This window comes from Tachypleus tridentatus, chromosome 6, assembly GCF_004210375.1.
Source record: "Tachypleus tridentatus isolate NWPU-2018 chromosome 6, ASM421037v1, whole genome shotgun sequence".
NCBI classification, from domain to species: domain Eukaryota; kingdom Metazoa; phylum Arthropoda; class Merostomata; order Xiphosura; family Limulidae; genus Tachypleus; species Tachypleus tridentatus.
In genome coordinates this window covers 78,611,292-78,639,237 of record NC_134830.1, presented here as the reverse complement: position 1 = coordinate 78,639,237, position 27,946 = coordinate 78,611,292, and the positions used below count along the sequence as shown (strand labels likewise).

General features: G+C 33.0%; 1 protein-coding gene across 1 annotated transcript in view; it reads right to left on the bottom strand.

Annotated features, from left to right (window-relative positions):
* LOC143252870 (cell adhesion molecule Dscam1-like) overlaps positions 1-27,946 on the bottom strand; it is a 91,984-nt gene that overhangs the window by 39,690 nt on the left and 24,348 nt on the right. The window contains exons 4-7 of the mRNA XM_076505662.1: positions 16,061-16,351; positions 11,350-11,469; positions 7,880-8,053; positions 3,969-4,116 (exon numbers count right to left, since the gene is read on the bottom strand). Coding sequence (XP_076361777.1) covers positions 3,969-4,116; positions 7,880-8,053; positions 11,350-11,469; positions 16,061-16,351 — 733 coding nt within the window. The remainder of the gene's footprint in view (positions 1-3,968; positions 4,117-7,879; positions 8,054-11,349; positions 11,470-16,060; positions 16,352-27,946) is intronic.

Genomic DNA, 27,946 nt, shown 5'->3' with positions numbered 1-27,946 from the left:
GTTTTGTCGTTTTTAACGTTTGCTGCTTTTATATGAATAAATATTTCATCATTATATAAAATCATTAATACACGAAGTTCTCTTATGTTTCTACTGAGAAATATTAAAATTAAAATCAAGATTTAAAAAGTGATAACTACTATTTGTAAGTAAATATTTTTGTGTTAAAACTATTTTTACAAATTTTTGACAATGGATGAAACAAACTGATATATGATTATCTATACTTTTATAATATGATCCTAATTTTAATTTTTACAAAACCATGTTTGATGACCACACTGTTATAAAAATGTTTTGTAGCTTAAACGATTAAGAACAAATGTCATTTACTGAAGGTTTCACTTAATTGTAAACTATAACTGTTCTTATATAAACTGCTGTTTAAATGAGCAATCTCAATGTTGTATCAAATGTTCTTCATTTGAAGCATCATGGAAAATGTCATGAGATGCTCCATTGTAAGTCTAGCCTCCTTTTGGGATTGGTACTTGTTACACAAGTAAATTTCAGATGCTGGAAAAGAGGGACCGTTGAAATATCTCTTAATTGTTCAACCACTTTCCATAAGTTTACTGCAGCTTCTTTAATTGTAACTATGAAAAATTCCGACATTCTGAATTTTTAGTAAGATATAAATATAAAAATAATGACATTAAGAAAGAGCTAAACTAATAATATGGAAAATAGTTAAAGAGCTACTAGATGTGATAAAATACTGTTAGATTCTAGGTCTTTTCTCTAATTACGGTTAACTTTCTCTTTTACGGATTGAAAATCAGAAACGAGAGAAAAACAGATTTTCAGAACTATTTTTCGGTCTCACAAAAGCCATTGGATAGGAAACCTTTCTTTTGATATAAAATTATTCAGCACATAAAGACGACGAGAGCCAGAATATTATCTGAAATACTGCTTATGTGTAGAAGACAAGAATTAAAAGCTACAGTTAGAAGTACGAAATCAAAGTCTTAAAAAACAAATGAAGCTCAGTTAAAATTGACATCGGAAAAATTTTTGTTACATGTACAGTAACTATATGAAACCTCAACACGTCGTTACATACCACGACTCTAGGTCCGGCCATGCTTTCTCTGAAGGTGGTGTTTGTTTGTTTGTTTTTGGAATTTCGCAAAACGCTACTCGAGGGCTATCTGTGCTAGCCGTCCCTAATTTAGCAGTGTAAGACTAGAGGGAAGGCAGCTAGTCATCACCACCCACCGCCAACTCTTGAGCTACTCTTTTACCAACGAATAGTGGGATTGACCGTCACATTATAACGCCCCCACGGCTGAAAGGGAGAGCATGTTTGGCGCGACGGGGATGCGAACCCGTGACCCTCAGATTACGAGTCGCACGCCTTAACACGCCTTTGCCATTCCGGGCCGTGAAGGTGGTGAATTTTGGCAATAATTCTACAACATAATTATACTACTGATCCTCACAGACTTTCTATAACCAAGACAGTTAGAGAACAACTGTTTCCCAGCGCCCACCACAAAGTTCAATCGTATAAAACTCCATAAGTGTTGCTCCCGTCGACTTGACCGCTATACCTATTTTATTATCCAACTGCTTGTGGCATGCACTACTTTAACGGATATGGTGTTGGAGAAACTCTTGTAACTTTTCCAGTGTGAAACGCTTTTAGATTGTGTTGCATGCTACTGCCAAAATCATCTGGAGAGCTTTTACCAGTTTGTGTTCTAGGGTTTTCACATGGTACAAAATCTCGCGTTTTGTTTACAATAATATGCATTGTTGCTGGTGTGTTTTTGTTGTTTTTTTCTGGGCGGTCCTGATTCACCAGACTGGTCGATAATAATTTATTTTCCATTGCTTCTAAGTACAAAAAGTATTCATGATTTAAAAAATAAATTTCTGTTTTTAACATACCTTTAAAACCTGAATATATTAATGTGAGTGTTTTGCTTTGGGAAAGTGTGATACGTATCTTTCCCAAAAGTGGCCGGTTTTCGGTAACATCGCACAACCTACGTAATGCCAAATAATATTAAAATAGTTCTCAGAGTTATTTTAACAAATGTACTCTTCCCTTTCTATAAATTTTATTGATTTACAAGTGTTCAGTAGCTTTCGGCGTCCAAACTGTAACCTTACACTTCTTGTACTGTTTATGTTATAACATTTCTGAAAATATTTTCTTTCTCAACGCTCAGCTAAGTTTAATAATTATAATACTGATCGACAAGTCTACAGGGCAGTAATATACGGGAGAAAAATAGATCTAAAACACTATTTTTACATACTTCTAACGTGAAGTCCATAGTGGACAAATTAAAGAGGAATGTTAAATATAAATGCATAAATGCAGTCAACCAATCAACCATTTTGTTTTTTTGGTATCATAAGCTTTCGCAGTTAAACTGAATTTTTACGATTATTTTAATGAGAGCACAATAAAACTTAATACAAACTTTTGAGTTTCATTATTTTCAATCCTAACTAACGAGTTTTTATTGAGAGAAATACCTAATTTGCATTGATATGCCAAGTGGGAGGCAAAGACTAGATTTAAAAGACTATTTTTATACACAATGGGATTTATATTTCAAACATTAGTGCTCTATATGTGTATTGCATGTATTATTTTCTAACTTTTGGCGTACGAAACGTAACTTTTAAAATGTTAATACTCTGTATACACAGCGACTTCAGATAGCTTTTCCTCTTATTATCCAGTCTAGTTAACAAATAAGGTACTGGACATCACATTACGGAAAACAAAAGGTAAGTCTGAAAAGTATTTTTGAAGTAGCTGTAACATAAAATCCTTAAATAATAAGTTAACATGAATTTGGAAAACAAACAAACTGCAGTTTAAGTCTATTCGTCTATTAACGATATCAGAGCGAGTGGATTCAACTACTTTGCCAGCTTTCACTTAAAATCCTTGTACTACAAATTATTTAACAAGTATTTCAAAAATACATTTGATCAGTGACGCAGAAAATTATTTCAAGTTACCTGGGGCCACTATGCTCACCGTTGCAGTCAGCAGTTTAATCTCATCTGTTTGTATGTATGTCTGCAGAATTTCTTTGAGACTGCGATTAAAGATATTATAAACATTCTGGTATAGAATTACATGCATTAGCATCAAATCAATAGTATTTTATAAGCAGTTACCCAGTTCACCTTATAAATTAAATACTATACTAGATTACCATTCCGTCAGCTCGTAGATTGTTTGTCCTCCTTCTTTACGCCCTTGTTGCAACAAATTAGTTTTATTGCGCATAAGCTACTTTGTAACTCAATAATTTGTTATATTTAACTCAAACAATGGATATGTAGCTACGCCACTGCTTTAACTTAGTCCATTCAAAGAGTTTTGACGTTGAGAAACATCAAGTGTCTTGTGCAGTGATATATGGGAGTTAAAATAAGATATTTGAAATAATTTATTTTCACGCCATTAATTGAACTCCATATTGTATAAGTTAAGAGGAACATGAAGAACAAAGTATGTGCCTGAAGTTTAACCTGATCTTTATAAAAAAATGTTAGGTCTATTGATTTATAGTGATCTGCCATCTTTAAATCGTTAAGATAAAATTTTATGCTGCGTATTTAATTAGCAATTCAGATAATTTTTAATCACTCCTCGTCAAGTTCATAAACTCTATTATGGATGAAAAATCTCTAGCAGTGACTCTTAGGAGACAAAGAACAGTGTGAAGTGTTTTTAACAGTCGCCTGACATACGTAATCAACAAATTAAGTGCGAGACAAAAAAAACAACCTGTGTCACGTGACTTTTTTCCAAATACTGCGAAAAAATTTAATTAAATAACACGATATGCATCTCAAACTTCTTATTCGGTCATGGCGACCCACCCAGCTTCTTAATTGTCAGAGAACATACTGAATTACTGACGTGAACTTTAAGGAGAACGAAATAAATCAGTCATTTAGGAATGGATTATATGTTAGAAACACCTTACCTCCGTTGATCTGAAGGATCAAACTCTTTTCCATTCATAAGCCACTGTATAAATATAGGAGTTTCTCCAATAGTATTACATCGTATCACAGCTCTGTCTCCTTTTCTCAGAGTCTGGGATGAGAATTTGGACACGAATTGTGGGGGACCTATTTCAGATACAGCTTATTTAGGATTTCAGGAAAGCTTTGAAATAACAACTTAAATGCAGTGTTACTATGTTTGTAAATCACATGAAATAGCTACCGTTTGGGAGCGCTTTTCACTTGAGGAAATATAAAACAATATTATAAATACAATGAATGAGGGTATTTTGAGTTTATTGTTGCTGAAATAGTAGATTTTCTTTTCACAACCTAACAAAAACTACTCAATAAAGATCATTTGTACTGGTTTCATAATTATTTTATTAGGTGGCACTGCAAAATGCTTAACTTTTTAGATCGAAAGTATCAAGTCAACTTGATTTTCCTTACGTGTTTAAATACGCTTCATATTAAATTAGTTGTGATTATTATTCACATTTCGCATTAAAGTGTAATTTAGTTAAAGTTTTGTATTTCTACTCATATTACTAGAGCAGTGTAACACCAGCCAAAGCATAACGACTCCTCTCTCTAATTATAGTTCTGGAGTAGCATTTTTGTCGTTGCGCGGTACCAATTAGATGGCGCCAAATCCAAACCACTTTTAGACAGCGACTTTCACTTTTTACATTATTGTTTTTTAATATCGTATATCTTTTTTATCGTTTTCATTTAAGAGTTCAAATAAATGTATACCTTATTTATTTTTTGAACTTTTCTATTGAAAATAGCTGAAACTTCATTGAAAATACAGTTCATGACCACATTTTTTCATTTGTAAAATCATTCACATACATTCTATATGTGAATATTCAATTTCTGTCACCTGGGGACTTTTTAGTAAAAGTTGAGAGTGGTAATTTTAACTGAATTCATATATGCTTAATCTCAAAATGCTTGTTCTTAATACGCCTTTGAAATTTAAGATCTCCAACCGGAGGTTTAAAATAAAAGCTACATTCTTTTATTGTTGACTTAAATGTAATTTGAAGAAGCATAAGAAACAACAATTTAATATGAATTTTATACATTTAGTTGAAATGATAACAAATGAAAACATTCTAGTCAATAATTACTTTAGTTATAAGTATGCAACGATTAATGCACTGTCCTGTTCACTGGAATAACATTGTATTTATATTAAATATTACTTGTGTTACAGTTATATCTCAATAAGGCACATCATGTTTAGGCAGAATTTACTACAAATTCCACTTTCAAAAATATTTAGAAACATAAACACTTACATTTATCACAACACAATAGTATTAAGCTTATTTTATTTTTAAACACACACATTCTTTAATTGTTCCATTAACGTTTTTAGAAAAGAATGCTTAATTGTATTCAACAGCAGTATGTCCAGCATATCTATCGTTAACCACGAGTTTTGCTCAATACCAGAGCTTATCAGGCCAATTGGGACACATCTAACATAACAGTGGTCAGAGCAATATTTATATAATGTAAATGCTGGATGCTTTAGAAATAAAATAAGTCTGAAAGTATTGTATTATGACAAGTATAAGTTATTACAATCAGACACAGAGGTGTGTCTGCGGACTTACAACGCTAGAAACCAGGTTTCGATGCCTGTGGTGAGTAAAGCACAGACAATTCATCGGGTAGCTTTGTTCCTGACAGTAAACAAGTAAATCGTCAGAAAAAGACGTTCACACCATTACAATAAACATTTATTATCCAACACTTTTCATCCACATGTATTTACTTGTTAATATGTTAATTTCCTTCTGCTTGATCTCGGTATTAACAAACTCAATGTGACAGTGACTGGAGATTCACCTCAAGGTTCTGCACCCTCGTGTGTCGCTACAAATTATATTTGCCAGCTTTTTGGGGAAGAAGTCAGATGGCATTCGAAATGACACTAAATTGTCACACTTTTGACGCCATTCCGACAGGGCCTGGTTTACCTTTTTACCACCTCATAGCAGAGAGCTTATAGTGTGTTTGGTTTTGTGAAGAACGTACAAGCTTTAGACTTAGTTGTACAAATCATACATATGACAGAATAACTCCTCTTCTACTTTTATTTTTCAGAAAGCGAGTTTATGACGTTGCAAGGGTGCTTTCCATATTGACTTCTTGGTGTGGCTACCTTTTAGAACAGAGTTACATCGGCACAAGGCGTTAAATTGTGGAATTAATTCTATACCGGAGTAGTTTCTAGAATTCACTAAAATGTACTTTCTTTTCCTTGAGGTATCATCTGTTATCCATAACTTGTCACAGTGCAGCCTTTCAAAGTATAAAAAAAAAAAAAAAACATAAGTGTCTCTCGCGTAAACAATGACAGTTTCAGCATTGCATTATATGGAATGCAGAAGTGGACAGTTATCCGTTTCGCAGTTGGATCACATTATTCTGTCTGTTTATAATGTTACCATATATTATATGTGGAAATGATATAATCAATGAAAAAACAAACAACCCTGCATGTTATGTAGTAATATAATAACAATTGTTAAGAAACCAACTTTACGACAAATCATTAATTTTTCAATACAACAGCTGTGTATTTGTTGATAAAATCCACAAAAACGTATTGTAACGTTTTAAACTCAGCTGATACACCACTGCTGCATGTTTTCTTACCCAGTCCACCATGACCTGTTGTAACATTTAATTCTAATTTAATATTAAATATCTTTTAGCACATGATATTTGGGCGTATTAAATGGATAAGTAAATAAAATTAATTTCCACTTAGTTTTCTAATTTTAAATACATAAATATCTTGTAATTACACATTTCAAGCATAAATGTAAATTACTGTTTAGAAAAACCTTTTATCATGCGTCATGTGGTTTCACAGTCACCAGAATCAAAATAATCTTTTGGCGACCATTTTGAATCAGCTATTTGACACTAAATATTACAAACTACGCCTTGGAACTTGCATCTCTGGATTAAGTAGTTCCGAATTATGAGTTCCTTTAACTTTTACAAGACAATGTTTCTTGGTTCATTTTCAAGACTTGTTCTTATGGTTTTCATCAAATCTAACATGTTTGTCACACAAATAATTTTTTACTCAGTTTTTAGTAGTTTTTGCGTAGAATCTTTGCGTGGAGCTGCAATTAAACTTACTGTGTATTGTCACCTCTAATTGGAACTGAGGGAAGGCAGTTAGCCAACAACATTTTCCTGAACTAGATATTAGGGTGAGTTGACTATCGCTCTTACAGCACACAATACAAATTAATTACAGAACGTATTTATGCCCCAACGAGACACTAACTTTGAATTTCTAAAGATCATAGTTAGTAATTCCGATTATGTTAACCAAGCGACAGCGGTCTCCTTTATAGTATCCACTTTCACAATTCAGTTTGAACAAGTCAACTTTCCAGTTACTAAATATAAACAAAATAACATATTTAAGGTTCTGATTATTGTAGCGAAGCCAGATTAATTTTGTTCTGTCTTCTGGCATATTTTTGTTTATTTTAAGTTTTTTTCTTAAACAAACGACTAAATAACTTTATTTTTAATAGAGTAAACGAATATTTATAAAATAACAACAGAAGAAGGTACTATAGTGCCATTATTATGTTATATTGAAAAATAGTATTAATAATTATTTGGGGGATGCGAAAAAAGCAGGAAATTTTACCGTTCTTGTTGAATTACGATAGTAAGAATTATAAACATAGTATGTATTAAAAATTAAAGAATAGGTAATTTAGAGACTAAACAACAAAGAGAAGGGATAAATCAACTTTTATGTAAAAAGTGTTTAGCATAAGATTATATATTCTAAAGGTTTTGAGATTTCGCAGCTGTCTAATTACATCATACTTACTGTTCACGGTTAATGCTACAGCAGAGCTGATTGGCTGGCCTACCCCGTTACCAGCTTCACAGAGATACAAACCCTCGTCTTCTTTTTGTACACTAGTAATGACTAAGCTTCCGTTGACCAAGATGTAAATTCGTGATCTGCTAATTATTGTGTTATAAGGTCCAGGTGGTGAGCCTATGTAAAGGAAAGTGAAATTTACGTTCCAGTATTTAGCAATATTCATAATAAAACATAGGCAAATTACTGAAAAAATTCTATTTGATTTTAAAATAGCATTGTGACAATGTGAGAAGGCTTTATTTGTGTTTTGAATTTCGCGCAAAGCTATTCAAGGGCTAGCTGCGCTAGCCGTCCCTAATTTAGTAGTGTAAGACTAGAAGGAAGGCAGTTAGCCATTATTATCCACCGCCACCTTTTGGGCTACTCTTTTGTCAACGAATAATGAGATTGACCGTTAGATTATAACGCACCCACGGCTGAAAGGGCGAGCATGTTTAGTGCGAAGGATATTCGAACCTGCAATCCTCAGGTTAAGAGTAGAACGCCTTAACCCACCTGGCCACGCTGGGTCTTCAGGAGGCTTTGGTTGTCAAGGCTATAGAGATATTAATATAATAAATGATATTTTTAGAGTTTGAAGATGAGTAGTGTCGTCTAATTCTGCTGATGTAGTGCCAACTCCACTTTTAAAGTTGTTAGGTTTTCACAAATTCTCACTTCTTTGTATCTTCAGCTCGATCAGTTATCACAAAAATATCACTAACAGTAACAGTATTACACTAAATTAAATTATGTCGTGCAATACTTGGTGAATTATTACGTTCCAGAGAATACGTCCCATACAAAGCCAGCCATCTAGTGTTAAAACCAACAAATTTTCATTTACAGCAGGACAAGTAAATAAGTAGAAAATAAATTATTTCTATTTTTTTGCATCAAATGCTTTCTAAAGTAATGTTATATACAGCTAAAGAATCGCATTTTGTGTTTAATTGGAATAGTTATGATCAAACTGGTAGAATTAATGTAGGATCTAATCTTATTTCAGCTACGATTAATTTATTTTAGAGTTTCGGTGAAAGACAGTGGTTGTAAGAATGTCCATCAAACTTCAGGCCACTTAACTACAAACGCTAAATGAATTATAAATTTACGCTAAATGAATTATAAGTTTACTGTTTCTCACCCACAAAGTCATGCGCTAAATTTTTCAACTGTTTTAAGAATAGATATCAGACATAAAATTACAGCTGAATCTATGAAAAAGAATTTAGTAATAAGATTTAAAATTGGTGAGCACCGTAATGGAGTTCATCAGGATGTTTTGCTAATTAAAGCGATATTATTCTTAAAGTGATTTTGGTGAATTTATTCTAACTATTTATTAACCTTAATTGTAAGCTTGTAAGAATTTATTCTATGCAACATGAAAAATAATTTGCTTTAAATATATTATTGAAACATAATGAGTTTGTTGGCAGTTTAATTGACAGCAATGTCAATGGCATAATTTACTGAGCATCCCTCAGGTTTTAAAGTTAAATGTGTTAAGGAAACCAGTAATCATAGTGAAACCTTTTTTTAAAAAAGTGTAAAAAATAATTTGGTTTTAATTCTGGACGGAATTTATCTACAGATAAGAAAAGGATGCATATTTAATCTATTAAGCATGATCTATACTTTAGATGGCTGCTTACTCGTATTAGAATAAACAAAAAATGTTCTCAGAAGGTTGGAGAGTTATTCAAGACGTTTTCACGACATTGGGTAACACATTGCATCGGTATGGAAACTTTGTTTGAGTTATTGAGCAGAAGATGAATCATTCTGAGAATGTCTTTAAAAGAGGTTAACAATTCCGAGTTTGAAGCTCGTACTAAATCAATAGAATTGGATGTAAAAGCTTTTCCTTTACCTCTACGCCGATTATTTACTTTTCCGTATTAATATTGTTTGCATTTACATATACTAGCATTATATCATTACGATCTTTTCATAACTTAATAGCATGGTTTATTTGTTATGGTTTATTGAACTACGTCTATATTTGTTTACTATTATTATTATTAGCGAAAGTAAATGTTTTATATAAGGAGCTTGAATTGTATTTTTCCAAGGGTAAATTTCCTAGGTTATAATATTCACTCTAAATGAAATATGTAAATGCTATGTAAATGAAATTGTGTAAGAAAAGTTAAAACTTATTTGCCATATAAGTAAAAAAAATATATCAAAGTAACAAGCCTATAGCGTATTTTTAATAATATTTCAAATAAATGTAATTCAGGATCACCAGTTTCGTTAGTTTACAAATATTGTTAATAGATACTAAATTTCTTTTATTGTTTCACGGTTTTTTTACAAAGCCATACAAAGGTTATTTGACCACGGTCGACCTAAAGTTTCAGCTAATAGACAAGTCAATACCACCCAGCTAACTAGTTGACCACTTTTGTTTAACCAAATACCAGGTTTTTGGTTTATGGCTACATATTTCGTAGCTTATTTCTTCAGAAACGAGCTGCGAAACTATAAGATCCACAGTTCAGACACTCTAACACCAACACACTTCCAATCCCATATGTTTTCCATACCATTCTAATTATAGTATGTTATGTTTTGCAAGTGCTTATGAGATATGGTGTAAATTGTAAAAACCCTCTTCCCAATGAGTATAAACGAAGTTACAAGTGAAACAAAATTTTCTGCATGATTAAATAATGCTTGTATCATCGTTGTGTTTAACTAGGTTTCCATACGAATGGTTAAATGATCCAGCATTGTTATCAGTGCATACGTGACGTTAAAAGCCTAACATAAATCTCATCAAATACGACTGAACTGGTGTAAAATAAATAAGTTAACGGGCACTTGTGCACAGATAAAATATAAATAATATATTCAACGTTAAATGATTGCACAATAAGTAAAATATATTAAAAACAGGACCCATCCCTCAAAAGATTAAACATTTCGGTGGGGTTCTACGCCACCGTCATCAGTAGTAATAGATACTGACTTATGTATCTAATATGTCTATTGGGGGAGGGTATCTTCGTGGCTCTCGCATACATATATTAGCACTACTGACATTGCTGTGTTCACATCTTACGAATATTAATCATAACTAAACATATTGTTTAAAAGAGGGTTTAGTTGATGAGTAATTATTAATTTGGGATGGTGTTTAATCATCTATGTTGGTTTAGAGAAGGTTTTAATCTGTTAAGGCATCCAATTATTTTATAAAAACCAAAACTACATTTATGACACAATTCCATTGCTTAATTGCATGTAAAAATGAAAAATGTTTTATGGTGTATTGTAAATTTTTATGATTTTGCATCGCCGAAAATTTAGTAATAAAATACTCTCCAAATGAGATTTGGTACTGTCGGATTTTTCATAAAGATAAAACTCTACAAAACCACCCTTAAAGTTGTAGAAGTTTGACATTAATTGGTAATTACCTTTTGCCACTTTCCAACGGATATGAGGCGCTGGATATCCTTCTGCTTGACAATGTAACACCACAGAACTCCCCAAAACGGGATTAGAGTCGACTGGAGGTTTCGTCCAATGAGGTGGTGCTACAAATATAACCCGAGATATGTGTTTTTCTTCTTTGATATATGTATATTTATGTTTCTTCTTTTATTTTTAGAACCTACAACAACATTGTACTCACGAGAAAACTAGTTGTTAATAAGTTACACGTCGCGTTGTGATTGAATGGCGATGGATCTGGCTTAGAACCGAAATCAAGCTATGCCTGTCTAAATGTTTGTATATATTGCTATCAACTGAGATTAGGATGATTCATTTCATGTTGTGACATTAAATATGTTAAGTGGCAATCAATGACTAGCAGCACTCACCACTAACTCTTTGGCTATTTTAACCTATGAAAAGCGCAATTTACGGTGTAATACCTTCAAGAATGAAAGGGCGAACATAGTTGGTTTCGATCCAGCAAATAAAAGATTGTCATTTGAGCTTTCTAACTATAATACCATACTAGGGTTTTACTTTGTTATTAGCTATGCATGTAGCTTTCAGCCTTGGTAAGTTTAGAGATTAATGACTACGTACAGACAATTGTTTTTCTTTCCAAATGTAACACTGTATGTTTATATTTTGAAACATGGATTTTATGATTGGCATAACTATATCTGTCGTTAGTTGTTGGTAATAACTAAAGAAAAGTTGAAACTTTGTATAATGGATGGCAGCTGCCTGTTGTGGAGGACGACGTTTCGAAAGTCTTCTGCCTTTTGTCTTCAAGTCAGTGTGTGTGTAAACGCAAACGAACTTGGCAGGTATTTAGTTTAGAGAGAGAGAAGTCTAAAGAATTCTCTCTCTAACAGGGGTGGTCAGGAACGTTGTGGTTCCTCTTCGTCCCCTCACATGAAAGATTATTTAACTTTGCGTGGGAATTTACCTGTATTTTAATTTGATTTGCTTAAGGTGATGAAGTGTGGTGGGGCTGTATGAAAATGACGCGTGAAAAAGGAAAGCGAGACAAAGGCGGCATAAGGGAAGTAGGCCAGGCCAGAGCCCGTGATCAGAATAGCCTAACGGTCGACGATACGAAACATTAACTCAAACGGCACCCTTCAGGGTTATGCAAGAATGTTGCCTTGGCTGGGATCTAGAGACCAATGTTAGAAATTTAGGTGTGGGGTAAATGGGAGTACCCCGAGAAAACCCACTTTCACGACATGGGCGCCGAAAAATCTACCCAGACCGTGCCCAGAAGTGGCTGGAAAGAAAATCATGGTTATTAATACATATTGAAATGAAAAATAAAACAAGTGGATTAAGGCAAAATTATAGAAGTGGCTAGTTGGCTGGTGACTAGGAAAATCACTAGCTGCAGTCTTGTAGAACAGGTAGGAACTTCGCGTTGAATTTGCGTTCACATCTGATGCCCAGAGGTGATGGAGAAAAACATGAGCGTGATGGTGAGTCAACTGGCTATTTTTCTTAGGTGAATTGTTCTTCATCGGTCTTGGATGAGTGTGTCTGTAAGGTGTTGTTGGTCTTTTATAGCGTCCTGGTGGATTGTGGAAAGCATGTTATGATTGGTTGGATCATCACTGTTTCTGATTGGAGGAGAGATTTCCTGTAGATTCAATCAATGGTAGCCACAAGCTACTCACGTCTAATCTGGCATTTTTATTTAGTGAAGGTTGATAGTGTTAATATAAAATAATTTTTTGATTCTTCTTGTCTTCCAGAATTTGTCTGTGTCGATGATTCTAGTTTTCTCCCAGTTTATTCTGTGTCCAGTTGACGTGGCATGCTCTGCAATGGCTGAATTTTGTTTTTCCATGAGTTTTGTACTGTCTTTATGTTCTTTTATTCTTGCTGCAAGTTTTATTTCTGTTTCTCCAATGTTTATATCATTGTAGGAACACGGAATTTCAGAGATGACGTTTTTGATATTCTCTTTAGAAGGTCGTTGTTTGTTTTTATTAAAATAGACCTTAAGGTATTGTAGGATTTTCGCTGGATTCCTATGTTGAATTTCTTGACTGAGCATTTGAGTTTTTCACTGAAATGTTGCAGGTATGGTAGGTAATTGGTGGCAGTGGTGGTGACTTTCTGATCTTTTCTTTCTGTCATGGTTTTCTTCAAAGATGAGGTGTAACTATTCTATTTAAAACTCTCTATGATTTTTTGGCGTTCTGCTTCAATAAATGTCTATCACAAATGTTTTCTGCTCTCTTGTTTAGGCATTGGTTTATGCCACATTTTATCGAGGTTAGATGATAGGACTGGAAGTGTAGGTATCTGTTCCTGTGATTGGGTTTTCTGTATACAATTGATTTGTCTTGCTTGTTTGTTGACGAGTATGTCAAGAAAAGATAGACTGTTTTATTCCTCCATTTCCAAAGTGAAGTGGATTCTTTTGTCCACGGAAGTTTAGTTGGTAAGTTTCTCATGTCCGTGAGGCCAAATAACGAAGGCGTCGTTCACATAACGTCTGTAGAAACTTGATTTTATAGGTGTGGATGAAAGGGCTCTTTCTTCAAAGTCTTCAATGAAAATGTCTGCTACTATTGGAGAGATTGGTGATCCCATGGCTAGACCATCTTTTTGTTCGTAGAATCCTTCGTTGTATTGGAAATAGGTTGATTGTAGGCAAATAGTAGTTAGTTCCATTATGGCGTCTATTTCCATATTTGTTCTGTATGGTTGAGAGTTGTTGTCTGGTGAAGTGCAGGGTTTCTGAGGTTGGAACATTGGTAAATAGGTCTGTGACATCAAACGTGACCATAATATCCTGGGATTTAATAGTTAGCTTTCTAAGTTGTCCTATGAAATCTGTTGAGTTTTGAATGTGATCTTCAGTGTTTTTCGTACTGGAGATAAGATAGGTACTAGGTAAGTTTTGAACACTGACGATAGGCCTCAAAGGTATATTAGAACTGAGAAGAGACATTTTCGTTGGATCTTATGTGTTTGGCTAGTTTTTCGTTGATTAAGCCTTGTTTCATTAATTTGTTTAGTGTTCTACTGGTGAGTCTCTCTACCTTTCTTGTAGAGCATCTCAATTCTGTGGACAAAATAATCTACTTCACTATGGAAATAGAGGAACAAAACAGTCTACCGTTTTTTTACAAACGCTTCAGCAAACAATTCAGAGAAATCATCACAACTGTATACAAAAAAACCCATCCAAACGAACAGACACCTAAACTTTTAGTCCTATCATCCAACCTCGATCGACCATGGTATAATCCAATGCCTAAACAAGAGAGCAGAAAACATTGGAGCAGAATGCCAAAAGATCGTAGAGAGTTTTAAACAGAATGGTTACACCTCCACCTTGAAAAAGACCATGACAAAAAAAAATCAGAAAGTCACTACCACCATTTACCTATCATACCTGCAACATCTCAGTAAAAAACTCAAATGCACATCCAAGAAATTCAACATAAAAGTCTGGTGGAAATCCTTAAGGGCCATTTTGGTAAAAATAAAACAAAAAACAACGACCTACCAAAGAAAATCTCAAAAACGTCTCCTATAAAACGCCGTGTTCCCGCAACGATACATACATTGGAGAAACAGGAAGAAAACTCGTGACAAGAATAAAAGAACATAAAGATAGTACAAGACTCATGAAAACACAAAAAATTCAGCCATTGCAGAGCACACCACGTCAACTGGATACAGAATAAACTGAGAGAAAACTAGAATCATCGACACAGACAAATTCTGGAAGACAAGAAAAATCAAAGAATCGAAACGAAACGAACTTGGTAGTGGTTTAGTTTAAAGAGATAGAGAAGTCTCAGGAATTCTCTCCCCAAGAGGGATGGTCAGGAACGTTGTGGTTTCTCTTCATCCCCGCTCATGGAATATTATTTAATTTTACGTGAAAGTTTCATGTAATTTGATTTGATTTGTTTAAGGTGATGAAGTAAGGTGTGACATTATGAAAATGATGGGTGAAAAAGAAGAGCGAGACAGAAGTGGCACAAGGGAAGTAAGCCAGTCTGGGGCCCGTAGTCCAAAAAGCCGACGAGACTTCAACTCAAATGGCACGATTCGGGGCCGGGCAAGAATATTGCCTTGGCTGGGATCTAAAGACCCAATGCCTGAGATTTGGATGAGGGGGGAAAGGGGAGTGCCCCGAGAAAACCTACTTTCACAAGACAGGCAAATCAAAGAATCATTTTATATTAACAGTATTAAACCTTCACTCAACTGAGATGCCGGATTAGAGGTGAGTATCCTGTGGCTACCATTGGTTGAATTTACAGAAATATCTCCTCCAATCAGAAACACTAATAATTCAACCAATCATAATATGTTTTCCACAATCCACCAGAACACTATAAAAGACCGACAACACCTTACACACACACACACACACACTGACCTGAAGACAAAAGGCGGAAGACTTTCGAAACGTCGTCCTCTACACTTGTGGCTTCACAACAGGCAGTGCCGTTTATTATACAAAGTTTCATCATGAATACTCTGTCTGAATAATATACCAAATAATAAAGAGAAGTTACTTAAATGCTATTTACTGAAAACTGAAAACAAAGAAAAGCTAATTAAACAGAATATTGTTAAAGGAAAAACACAAATTTTCAGTTGGCAACGAAAACTAAAAATAATACTCAGTACTCTAACTTGGGGCTTTAGTTTTTTAAGGCTCACCTTTAACTTCCAGGTATGCACTGTGAGAATCTGTGCCCACAGCGTTCAACGCTCGGCACGTGTAATTGCCGTTGAATCTTCGAGACAGGTTGTCTAAAGTTAATGTCGACACGTAACCCTCAGCTGCTACAACTAAAGACGCTCCGTGGTCACCGTCAGCCAACTGATGCCCATTCTTGAACCACTTTATGAGCATTGGACTATCCCCAGCAACAACAACACACGAAACTGCTGCTCGTGACCCTTCAAATAGATCACTTTTAAAGGTGAAGGGGTCGATCTTCGGAGCAACTAAACAGGAAGATAATTTGCGAAAATATTTATATCACTTTGATAAAATCTTAGAAATGCTCAACGAAATAGTGCAGAAATACTTATATTCTATATTTAATTAAGCTCTACAAAATATCATCTTGTAAATACTGTAAAATACACTTAAATTATAACAAACAAGTTTGATAGGTTAAGAAACTCTGGATCAAAGAATAGAATTTTAATTACTATGTCACTTTTTAAAGCGTTTTAAGCAAACTCTTTATTTCATTCTCAATTGTGTTTTATCATTGAAGTGATATAAATGAACTTTCATAAAGGTATTTGAAATTATGGTTTTTGTAAATACACAGGATATATTATCAGTGAAAACGTATGTGAAACCACATAGAATACACGCCCGCTTAACGAAGACATGGGTTCAAGACCTTGATTTACTTCGTATTTCATAATTCTGAATATCTGAAGTTATCAGAAAACTATTGTATGAAACATTGATCAACGGTTTAAACATTTCATTACATTAACGGTTTCGCTTGTTTGCAATCAAGCAAAAAGCTACACGATGGGCTATTTGTGCTCTGCCACCACCGATATCGAATTCCTGTTTGTAGCGTTTTAAGTCCTCAGACATACTGATCTAGATGCTAAAAATTTTTTTTCTTTATTTCTAAGGTAAGATGAGAGAGACACTACTGGGAAATAAAACATGTACCATTAGAATTATTTATTTAATGTTGGTGTTTAATATCGAAATAATCTTTTGGTTTATACAAAAAAAAAAAAAATACATATAATTATCTCACTCTGTGAGATCTCTACATAATCTCTTACAATGTATTTTTATATTTCATTTCAAATTATTTTGTGTCAGTATTCACAAAGTTTCTAAAATTTCAATATAGAGCTGAATAATTAAGCATTAAATAATTAAATCTCTTAATCCTTCGTATATACCGTTATTGTGAATTGGAAGTTTCAAAACTACTAACGCTGTGTAAAGATGCTAATTAGAAATAAATTTAAAGCATTCATGCACCTTATGTAATTTGTTGTTTTTTATAAACACGGTGAACGAAACAAGAATAAGTGTATTACGAAGGTTAGTAATTCATATAACGGTAATATTAAACTAAAATGCCATATATAAACACTCTTCAGAGAAAGACACATTTTGTTTATACATGTAAAATGAATCTGTATGGATATTTAACATTTCTAATTATTAAATGTTAAAAATTAGGTATTTATATACCTACTACTAATCAAATTTGTGTATGCTGTAATGTATGTGTGTGTATATATACACACATATATATATATCCATTCTTTCCTTCTCTATATATATAGATAGATAATGAAGATGAATGTTTCAGAAATAGGGGGCATCGTTCTTAAACTAGCAAAACTCGTGAAATGCTTTTGAAGTCTTAATAATAATTTTTCAGAGAAATGCATTTCTGTCTGAGAAATGCTCCCAAGAATCAGACAATCAATGAGTTACAAGCAAAAGACATTTCACTTGGAGATACCGATAAGCTGTAAGATGCGAAAAGCACGCGCCTTCTCCATGGCAACACAATTGGAGCTTTCTTAAGTTTTCTTTGAAGTGGAAAAAAAATCAAACCTGTGTTTAGACTTTAGAGCTTCACTATCTTTTTCTAAAAAGAGGCAAGGAAAAGAAAAAAAAAACAGAAAGAGCGGAAACATGTTTAGAAATAAGTATATGAAAAGATTTTTGAATTTATAATCAATAATGTAAATGTGCTTCGGTAAGGGTTATGTACGTTTGACTTAAAATGTTTTAGAATAATTCTTTGACGCTTGAATATTCTTAGAAAACAGTAAAGTAAAATACAACAAAACATAAACCAAAGTTTGATTATTTATACATATATTTCTGGAAGCGAGAATAAAGTGTTTAGGAAAGCCATGCTTACGTAACGTGCATGTAAAACAGTATATATATATACACTATATGCAAGATATATGAATTGTTATACATTAATTTTTAAAAGACATAGCGCCATGTTCGACAAGTATTATAACTTTTATATGTATATTAAAAGTAATTATTTCTCTTATAATACATGTTTGCAATTGAATAGCTTAAGCATATCGGCTATGAGTTTTTCTTTCTGATTGGAAAAAGATCCCAGCAATAAAAGCGCATATTATTTCTTATATAGTGCAAACGGCCCGCATGACCAAATGGGTTAAGGCGTTCGACTCGTAATCTGAGGGTCGCGGGTTCGAATCCCCATCGCACTAAACATGCTCGCCATTTCAGCTATGGGAGCGTATAATATCACGGTCAATCCCACTATTCGTTGGTAAAAGAGTAGCCCAAGAGTTGGTGGTGGGTGGTAATGACTAGCTGCCTTCCCTCTAGTCTTACACTGCTAAATTAAGAACGGATAGCGCAGATATCCCTCGTGTAGCTTTACGTGAAACTAAAAAACAAACAAACATATGGTGCAAATAAATTATGTGAATTATATAAATCTTAACATGTCTATAGTTTTAGAGCTATTTTCGGATTTTTCACAAAAACATATTTTTCTCGTGATTATGAAAGGTGAACTAACGACAATACTTAAAACTTCATTATTCAAGTTTCATTAGCATACGACAGTTATATGTACTACAGACAGTAAAACGCAAAAACCAATTAATTCAAAGTAGTATAGATTTCATTAAATTTAAATTATTGATCACTGAAGTTGTGTTTCTCTTAGCTATTGTCTCTTCGCTGTTTTTTTTTTTTTTTTTACCTGAGAAGGCTGTAAGCACTAAAGCATGCACTTATACTGTGGAACATGTAATAGTAATATTTTGACCTATTCTAATTCATTAGTTATAACACTTAATCAGATTTCTATTTAAAGTTCACCATGATGGTAGCTTTTTGAAACGAAATAAAAAAGTTAAATCTCAAACTAAGGTGTGAATACTGTAAAAGTAATTTTCTATACTCTGAAGAAAACAAATACCTTTTGAAACAATTTTCATAAGAATAATTATTTTTTACCTATATGTTTGTAAGAATATGAAAGAAGCCAACAAAATGAAACACAAAAATAATAAGCATATTGCACAGTTTAAAGCTATAAGATATATAATTACAGTTAATGTTTCCAAGACGTTTGTAAGCCAGTTTATTTCACTTATGGTTAAATGGAATTCGTGTATAGGCATGTTTACAAGTTGTATATACAATTTTCAGTTGTAGTTTTAAGAATGTCTTTTCTAAACAATTTCCGCGATAATTAAACAGACATTGTAAAATATGATCAATTGTTTCTATGTCATCGAGATTTTATACATTTATTTAAATTTCTCGTATAGTATTTGTACACAAGGATAGAGCGTGACCAAATGGACATGAAATTTTATGAAGAACAATTTCTTCCAACATTGTGGCCATTTGTGCGTTATAGGGGTAACAGCAAAATCGCAAGAGTTGACATTGAATGCTGTTGATCAGTTACTTTCCCTCTAGTCTCACAGTTGAAATTAGGGTTACCTAGCGAATGTACTCTTGAGTAGTTTTTCGCAAATATTAAAAAAAAAAGAAACAGAAAATTTATACATAAGTCATCGGTTCAATAAAGAAAATTGCACGGTACGAAACAAAAATAGTTAGTTAAGATTTATGTCAGATTATTTTATTATATGTGATCTTTTGTGTTTTCTTATAGCAAAGCCACATCGGGGTGTTAGCTGAGCCCTTCGAAGGGAATTGAACGGCTGCTTTTAGCGTTGTAAATCCGAAGACTTACCGCTGTACTAGCCAGGTACGTGTGAGTTTGATAAAAAGTTATAAAAACACACAATCTTTTTGAACGCATCGGTTATTGATGTACTTAATATAAGCTAAAAGAAAAGAAAAAAGGAAGAAAATTGAAATTTCTTTTGAATATACGTTACAGGAGTCCTCTAGCAACTCAGCGGTAAGTCTTAAGACTTATGATGCTAAAGCCGAATTATGATAGCCGCTTTGGGCATTGTACAGATAGCTCATTACGTAGCTTTATGTTTAACAATAAACAAAATAAATAAAAACGTACCAAGACAATAAAAGGTATAATGTTTCTGACTTTTATTCTGTGGCAGTCACCGAGCCACATACATTAAGGTAATAGAACATAGTCTATTTCCACAAAAGATAAGAAGAGAACATCTTAGTGTTAATGTATAATAAAACAGCACAGATTGTTATAGTTGTATATATGTATATATAAAGATTGCACAGCAGTTCTATTAATTTTAGCATTAAAAAGAAATGAAGTGTAAAAAGGAAAAAACCCTCTAATTTCATGATATTTTAAGGCCTTAAAAATTTATATTATATAAAGGCTTAGTATGTTATATTAAAACTTATTGTAGTTATTTACACAACAAAGCTAAAATCGATGCAAATAAAAGCTGGCAAATATAAACTACATTGTGGGAAACTGTAGTGGGACATATTCAGCTGTAAAGATAAATGGTTTATTCATTAGCAAGTCACTCATATAAAATAAAGTCCCAATCACTGAGTGGGCTCAGGAGATACTTTTTTTAGTAAGGTAACTTTTACTAATAATGTACTTTGTACCTTAGTTTTCTATGTCTGTTTTTATGTGCAACATTTTTGTTTTAGTCCCTGTTCTCACAATGACAGTATTATGTAGCTATATGTAATATGAGAAATAAATATATTAAACAATCATAGAATACATAATTATCACAGCATCCATCCTGAAAACCACAACTTACGATAATACACACTAAAAATAAATAAAGGAAAAAAAAACATAACTGTCACAACTGCTGAAAATGGAACTTCCACCTGAATGTAATAAAACACAAACATGTCACCTTTTTGCAAGGCTGTAAATCGAAAGTCTAAGTTTCGAACACAATATGCCATTAAACACACTCTACACTTTAAGTTGTGAGGGTGTTATACAGATAATAATAAATCCAGCTGTTTGGTTAAGTTTAGTTGTCATAGTGATGGATGCTTTGGGCTGATTGTCACTCTCTGGTCAGCAGATATAAAATAGAGACGGCTGTAATGGAACCCTAGGGTCTTTGGTTTAGATGTGTGTGTACTCATGTGTTGCATAATGTCCAATCCACGTTGAAAATACATGAATGTATTGAATATATATATCTAAAAATGCATTGGATAAACCATTAAAGTGAAAATTTTCGCTCTTATAAAATACAATATAAAATAGGTCATACTGTGCAATAAACTTTATTTAAAAAGATAGGCAAAGCAACGTTTACATTACACAATAAAATTTTAAAACATTAAAAATTAGTCTACATGTTTTGGTAGCTTTAATCATCATCAGGAGTAAAAATGAAAGGTTGTCTAGCGATAGTACTGAATTTTGGAGAAATATTGATATGTGCAGTATTCATGTTATCCTGGAGATTTACAGCGATCTCATCTTTTACAAGGCCTAAAAACGGGGATTTCGGCGAAACACCTACCTTTGACAGCAGAATAAGTGGCAGCATAAGCTAACTGTAGTTACCTACAGAAACAATCTGTTAATACCTAAAATTCATCAGGGTCACATATAACTAAAAACAGGCATGTAACGAGTATCTTACAAAATACTTAAAACTATTAAAGCTCGAGAGAAAAGAGGAAATTAAGCAAAAGCTACTGTTTATAGAAGTCATCGCTAGTATATAGCGAAAGATCTTGAATTTCAATGGAAGTTTCATCGAAACATCTACTAGGCAAGCGGAGCAAGTTACAAGGTAATTCAACTCAACTGCAAATTTTAAGTAACTGTAGAAACAGTTTGGTTATACCAAAATTCATTAAGGTCACGTATAATCAGGGAAGGTGCATAACGTATCGTCTGGGAAAAGTAAATTAAAACTATTAATGATCAAGATGAAGTGAAAAAATGAAGAGAACTTTTCAACTGAATTTGATGAAGAGTTTAGCATTCTTTGGTATTAAAATTACTGTTGGAGTAGAGTTATAAAAGAAAATGAACAACGTAATAAACACTTGAATATGAAGTTTAAATCTTTATATAAACCTAAGAAAAGTGAAATTTCTAAAGTACCACCATTATTTAACCTATAAGTTATTAATAAATCTGATGTCAAACTCTTATATAAACAAATTAATGTATTAAGCTTAGGCTTAAATTTTGCTGTAACTCAACAGATTATATCCATTAAAAAGTGGTAATTAGACTGAATCTAACATTGAATAAAATAAATATAGTAAAGTAAAGGCTATTATGATATATCAATGTCAAGATATAGTGTCTAAAGAAAATGCTGACATGAATATTAATTTGATAAATGAAGGAAAATTATTTTTACAGTCCTTGAAAAAATAACAATGATATTTTTGTCACACAAGCTGGTAAGTAGAATGTATTGTGATGATAAACAAATCTAATTGTATTTCCATTGTAGATCAGTTGTTAGATGACGATTCTTATGTTTCTCTTAAAAGAGATCCAACACTAAAATTTCATAATTTAGTAAAAAAGAAAATATGTTGATCAATGTATAGCTTTGAGGCCTGGTATGGCCTAGCGCGTAAGGCGTGCGATTCGTAATCGGAGGGTCGCGGGTTCGCGCCCACGTCGCGCCAAACATGCTCGCCTTCCCAGCCGTGGGGGTGCTATAATGTAACGGTCAATCCCACTATTCGTTGGTAAAAGAGTAGCCCAAGAGTTGGCGGTGGGTGGTGATGACTACCTGCCTTCCCTCTAGTCTTACACTGCTAAATTAGGGACGGCTAGCACAGATAGCCCTCGAGTAACTTTGTGCGAAATTCCAAAAGAAACAGTATAGCTTTGTCTACTTAACTAGATTCCTTCCAATTTTTGTCCGACTCGTTTTTACTCTTTATCTAAGATTCTTTAATTAAATAATAGCTTCATACCTAGTATGGGTACTTCATCTCAGTTTATTGCAAAGCACATTACTAAATTATTTCCGTATTTGAGTAAAAAGAATGAATATGCAATTACAAATCCTCCTGAACTTATTGAAAAAATTAAGAATATTATTTTAAATCCTTTTGCCAGATTGGTATAATTTCATATAGTTTCTTTATTTACTACAGCCCTAGTAAAAGATACTGTTAACTGTTTCTTTTTACTATAAATTAGACCAAGCTTCCACTTTTACAGTTGAAATTGTTGACATTATTAATTTAACCAGAGTAGATGTTGAAAATTGTTCCTCCCGAGCTAACGAAAAATATTATGAACAAAATATTGGGTTACCCATGAGTTTCTCTTTTTCCATTCTTTATATGGACAATTTTGAACGAATTGCTCTTGATAACGCAGTTCTAACACCATATTGTTAAATTACATTTGTTGATGACACCTTCTGGTTTTGACGAATTGGAGATACCGAATTACATGTATTTGTGGGTTATCTATCAATGTTGACCCCTCTAAAGCCCTCCAATATACTTATAATATTGAAAAAGATAATTGTTTCTATCTTACACGTATTTGTAAAAAGAAATAATAATGAAATTTTATCTATCTTTTCATCGACAACATTACTCATTTTCTGTGCTGCTACATCAAAGGTCATGCCATCCATTTTTTTCTTATTTTTAAAATAAACATCACTATTGTGTATAGCTTGCAACCTACAAGCGTTTACACTTATAGTTGTGAAGACATAAACACGCACGCATATGTATATTTAACATGAATTTATTGAAGACAAACCTGATTTCATGGACAGTATACTCTTTTTTCTATATAGCTTTGCCCACAATTTTTTTTATCTCATTGGAGTTTGATCAACGAATTGTGGATACTTTCTGATTTATATACTGAGTTAAATCACTCCATCAGTTTCTAATGAGAGCAAATTATGAAGGGCGTTGAAATAGTTTGTTTGTTTGTTTTAAATTTCGCTCAAAGATGCACGAGGGTTATTTGAGCTAGCCATCCCTGATTTAACAATTTGAGCTAGCCATCCCTGATTTAACAATTTGAGCTAGCCATCCCTGATTTAACAGTGTGACACTAGAGGGGAAGCATCTACTCATCATCGCCCACCGTCAGTGCTTGGGTTACTCTTTTACCGACGAAGAACGCTAAAAGAGAGCCAGCTGAATACAATGTAACGGTACCTATTGTAACAGTACCTATTCACAAACTTTAATTAAACGTAATGAGCTAACGAGTCGAAAAGAGAAAATAATAGCCCAATTTTTTTACAAACAGATGTCTGTTACATGGGAGTATCATTTCTTTTCATGTTTGCCCAAACTGTTAAGATATAATTTTGAAATAAATGAAATATAAACTGTATTGAAACAACAGTTTTTTTTCCTACGGATAAAAAATTAAGAAAACAGTACGTAATAGTTTTCAAGCAGTTAAGTTATATAGTAGAGACGGCTGATATGGGTATTAAGTATGAGCAGTTCGGTGTCACAAATTATAGCTAATATTTTTATGACATGGGTCCAGCCTCAAGCTCTTAATTTAGCTTTATACCCATCACTATTAGCGGTAGAGCTATGTAGAAGAGATACATTTGCTGCATTCACAACCAGAGAACAAACACATAGGTTTATCGAGCACTTTATCTTCATACACCAAGACATTAAGTTCATCATTCATACAAAAAGATAAACAACTAATATTTTTAATCTCAATATCAGAAGGAGAGGTACACAGCTCAGAACAAAAATCCGCGAGAATATCACTTATTATGGATTGTACATTCCCGAAAATTTGGCACACGAAATAAAACAAGTACTCAACATTCTGAAAGAACTTAATCAAAACAGGCACAAAGCTTTACTCATCTAAGAACCTTAATGGTGAAATTAACCAACTAAAACAACATTTCATACACGGGAATAAATTTCCTCTAAAATCGTAGAGAACTCAAGCAACAAACGACACAATGGACAGCAAACTACCAATTCGAAATTCAATGAAGCAACCAAAAACAAACCTACACTGCTACATACCTTACATCCGAGATATCAGCGACAAAATAACTAACATTTGGAAAAAAACTTATAACCAAACATAGCATTCCAATAAACACCAATTCAAGAACAAGGTGCCAAACGAAAATCGATATTATGTACAAACTTCTTTGACAAATATAATACTAACATTATACACAAAATACGTTGCAGTTAGTGTCATAAATGTTATATCGGAGAAAAAATTAAAAAATGAAAACTAGATTTAGTGAACATAAGAAATATTCTAACTCAAATAAACATAATATTACTCTAGAAACACCAACATATTAAACAGAGAAACAAATGTAAATAAACGAAAAATAAAAGAAGCTTTCTTAATATAGGAGGCCCGGCATGGCCAAGTGCGTTGAGGCGTGCGACTCGTAATCTGAGGGTCGCGGGTTCGCATCCGCGTCGCGCTAAATATGCTCGCCCTCCCAGCCGTGGGGGTGTTATAATGTGACGGTCAATCCCACTATTCGTTGGTAAAAGAGTAGCCCAAGAGTTGGCGGTGGGTGGTGATGACTAGCTGCCTTCCCTCCAGTCTTACACTGCTAAATTAGGGACGGCTAGCACAGATAGCCCTCGAGTAGCTTTGTGCGAAATTCCAAAACAAACAAAAAAACAAATTAATAGAGGAACTTAAACTCACGTTAAACCAGCATCAAAGAAGACTTTTATATATATATTAATTCTTTTTAATATGTTCACATAAGAACTTGCACCGTTTACTACGAATATAATTGTAGAATGAAATACATACAACGCCTTCTGTAATCTTATTCGATCATTATTGTCCCTACGATACGCGTCACTCTTTCAAAGTCATTCTTATCCTGATGACTTAAGCAATTTTGTTTGTTTTGTGTTTGAAATTACAACTATTAATACCCATGTGAGTAGTCAATACTATACAGATCTTGATATCATGAAGTAGCTATGATGTTTAAATAGCAGAAAAATAATCACTTAACAATTTTCACGATTTTCTTAATTTCAGTTTTTTTTTCTTTCCATAATACGACAGTGACGGTCTGGTTAAAAGCTTATTTTTGGCATAAGTTAAAGGACTGTCGTTGTAATTAGTCATTGCTTCGTCTTCGATCAATAGCCCAAAATATTCTATTGCACTTACAACAATGATTAAACAGTCTATTTGATATGCGAAAAATATTCAGTGGACTAACTCCTGGCAACTAGTAACAAGAGATATATACTACCCTGGTAATTTTAATTCAATATATCTGAAACTTTTCGGATAGTCAACATTCACTTAATAAAAAAAAATGAGGTAGCATAATATTTTATTTTAAGGCAATGTTTCAATATTACTACACTTATACTTTAGAAAGAAATTATTAACAGGTGAAAGTGACATCCACTTTAATTTAGATGATCTTTTAAATGAAATTAAATTAAAATTGTCATTTCATTATTCTTTGCGGAGAAACTTTTTATGACGTTGACAAAATACCGTGTAATTTTACTTAAGAATACTCTCATAAGACTTATTGAATTTTAGTATAATGTTTTTATTTATTACAAATTATTGAATATCATATACCTGCTCCCAATTTATGAGATTCATAAATATTTTATTTTAACTAAATAAGTTACTGAACATGTGAAAAATACTTTGCACATACGGAAAATTTATTGTATATCATCAGTAAAAACAGGCCCCACAATTATCTCTATTTATTATATGAAAGACAGTTTGACAATCAACGCGTAAAAAAGCAACAACAATTTATTATTAGCTTATTGGATATAATACTTTACAGGTTGAACTCTTTGATAAATACGTGCGTTATTGCCAGCTGTCCAACTTCACTCGTTATAAATTTTATTATCTGTTACAAACAATATTAAACAAGAATTAGTGATTATGGACAGATTATTCTTTTTCCATACCTTGTTATGGTGAGCTACTTTAAATAAATGTTGTTTTTTTTCTTTTATGTTAAAAAGAAGATTGGGAGAATATTTCTTGAAATAACCAAACGTTACTGGTATGGTTTGAAATATATAAAGACTCTTTCATGAACTTCTGTACGCTTGACCAGATTATTTATTCGCTTTTTGTCATGGACCAAAAAGAAGATAGATCATCGTCATGAAAAAGTATAATCTGATCTTTAATATTCATGATTTAAGGAGCTTAAGGTGGTACTAGAGGGTCTTGAAGATGAATTATGGAATATATATAAGCAGGAAAGTCGAGTCTCGTTATCTAGTCCTTAAAGTAGAAAGCATGCCAAATATGAGCCAGTCAAAAAATAAAGAAATGGAAGCTTGAAGTAAGAAGAATATTGTATAGGGATGACGAATATATATTCAGAGATATTATTTTTTTTTATAAAGATAGGCAAAAATTCTGAATATAGAATAATATATAGATATCTAGGTGGAAAAATATATAGCTATAAATTTATGTAAAATATTACTGAAGTAAAACAACGTTTGGTAGTTCCAGAAATAATTATATAGAAGTGCAGTACAAGATTAATTAACAAATACGTAGTCGTATTAACTTGTTAGAGACAGACACATGACTAGACAATGCATATCGACATGCAGACACGCACGTAAAAATTATAGTGAGATAGGTATATAGAGAT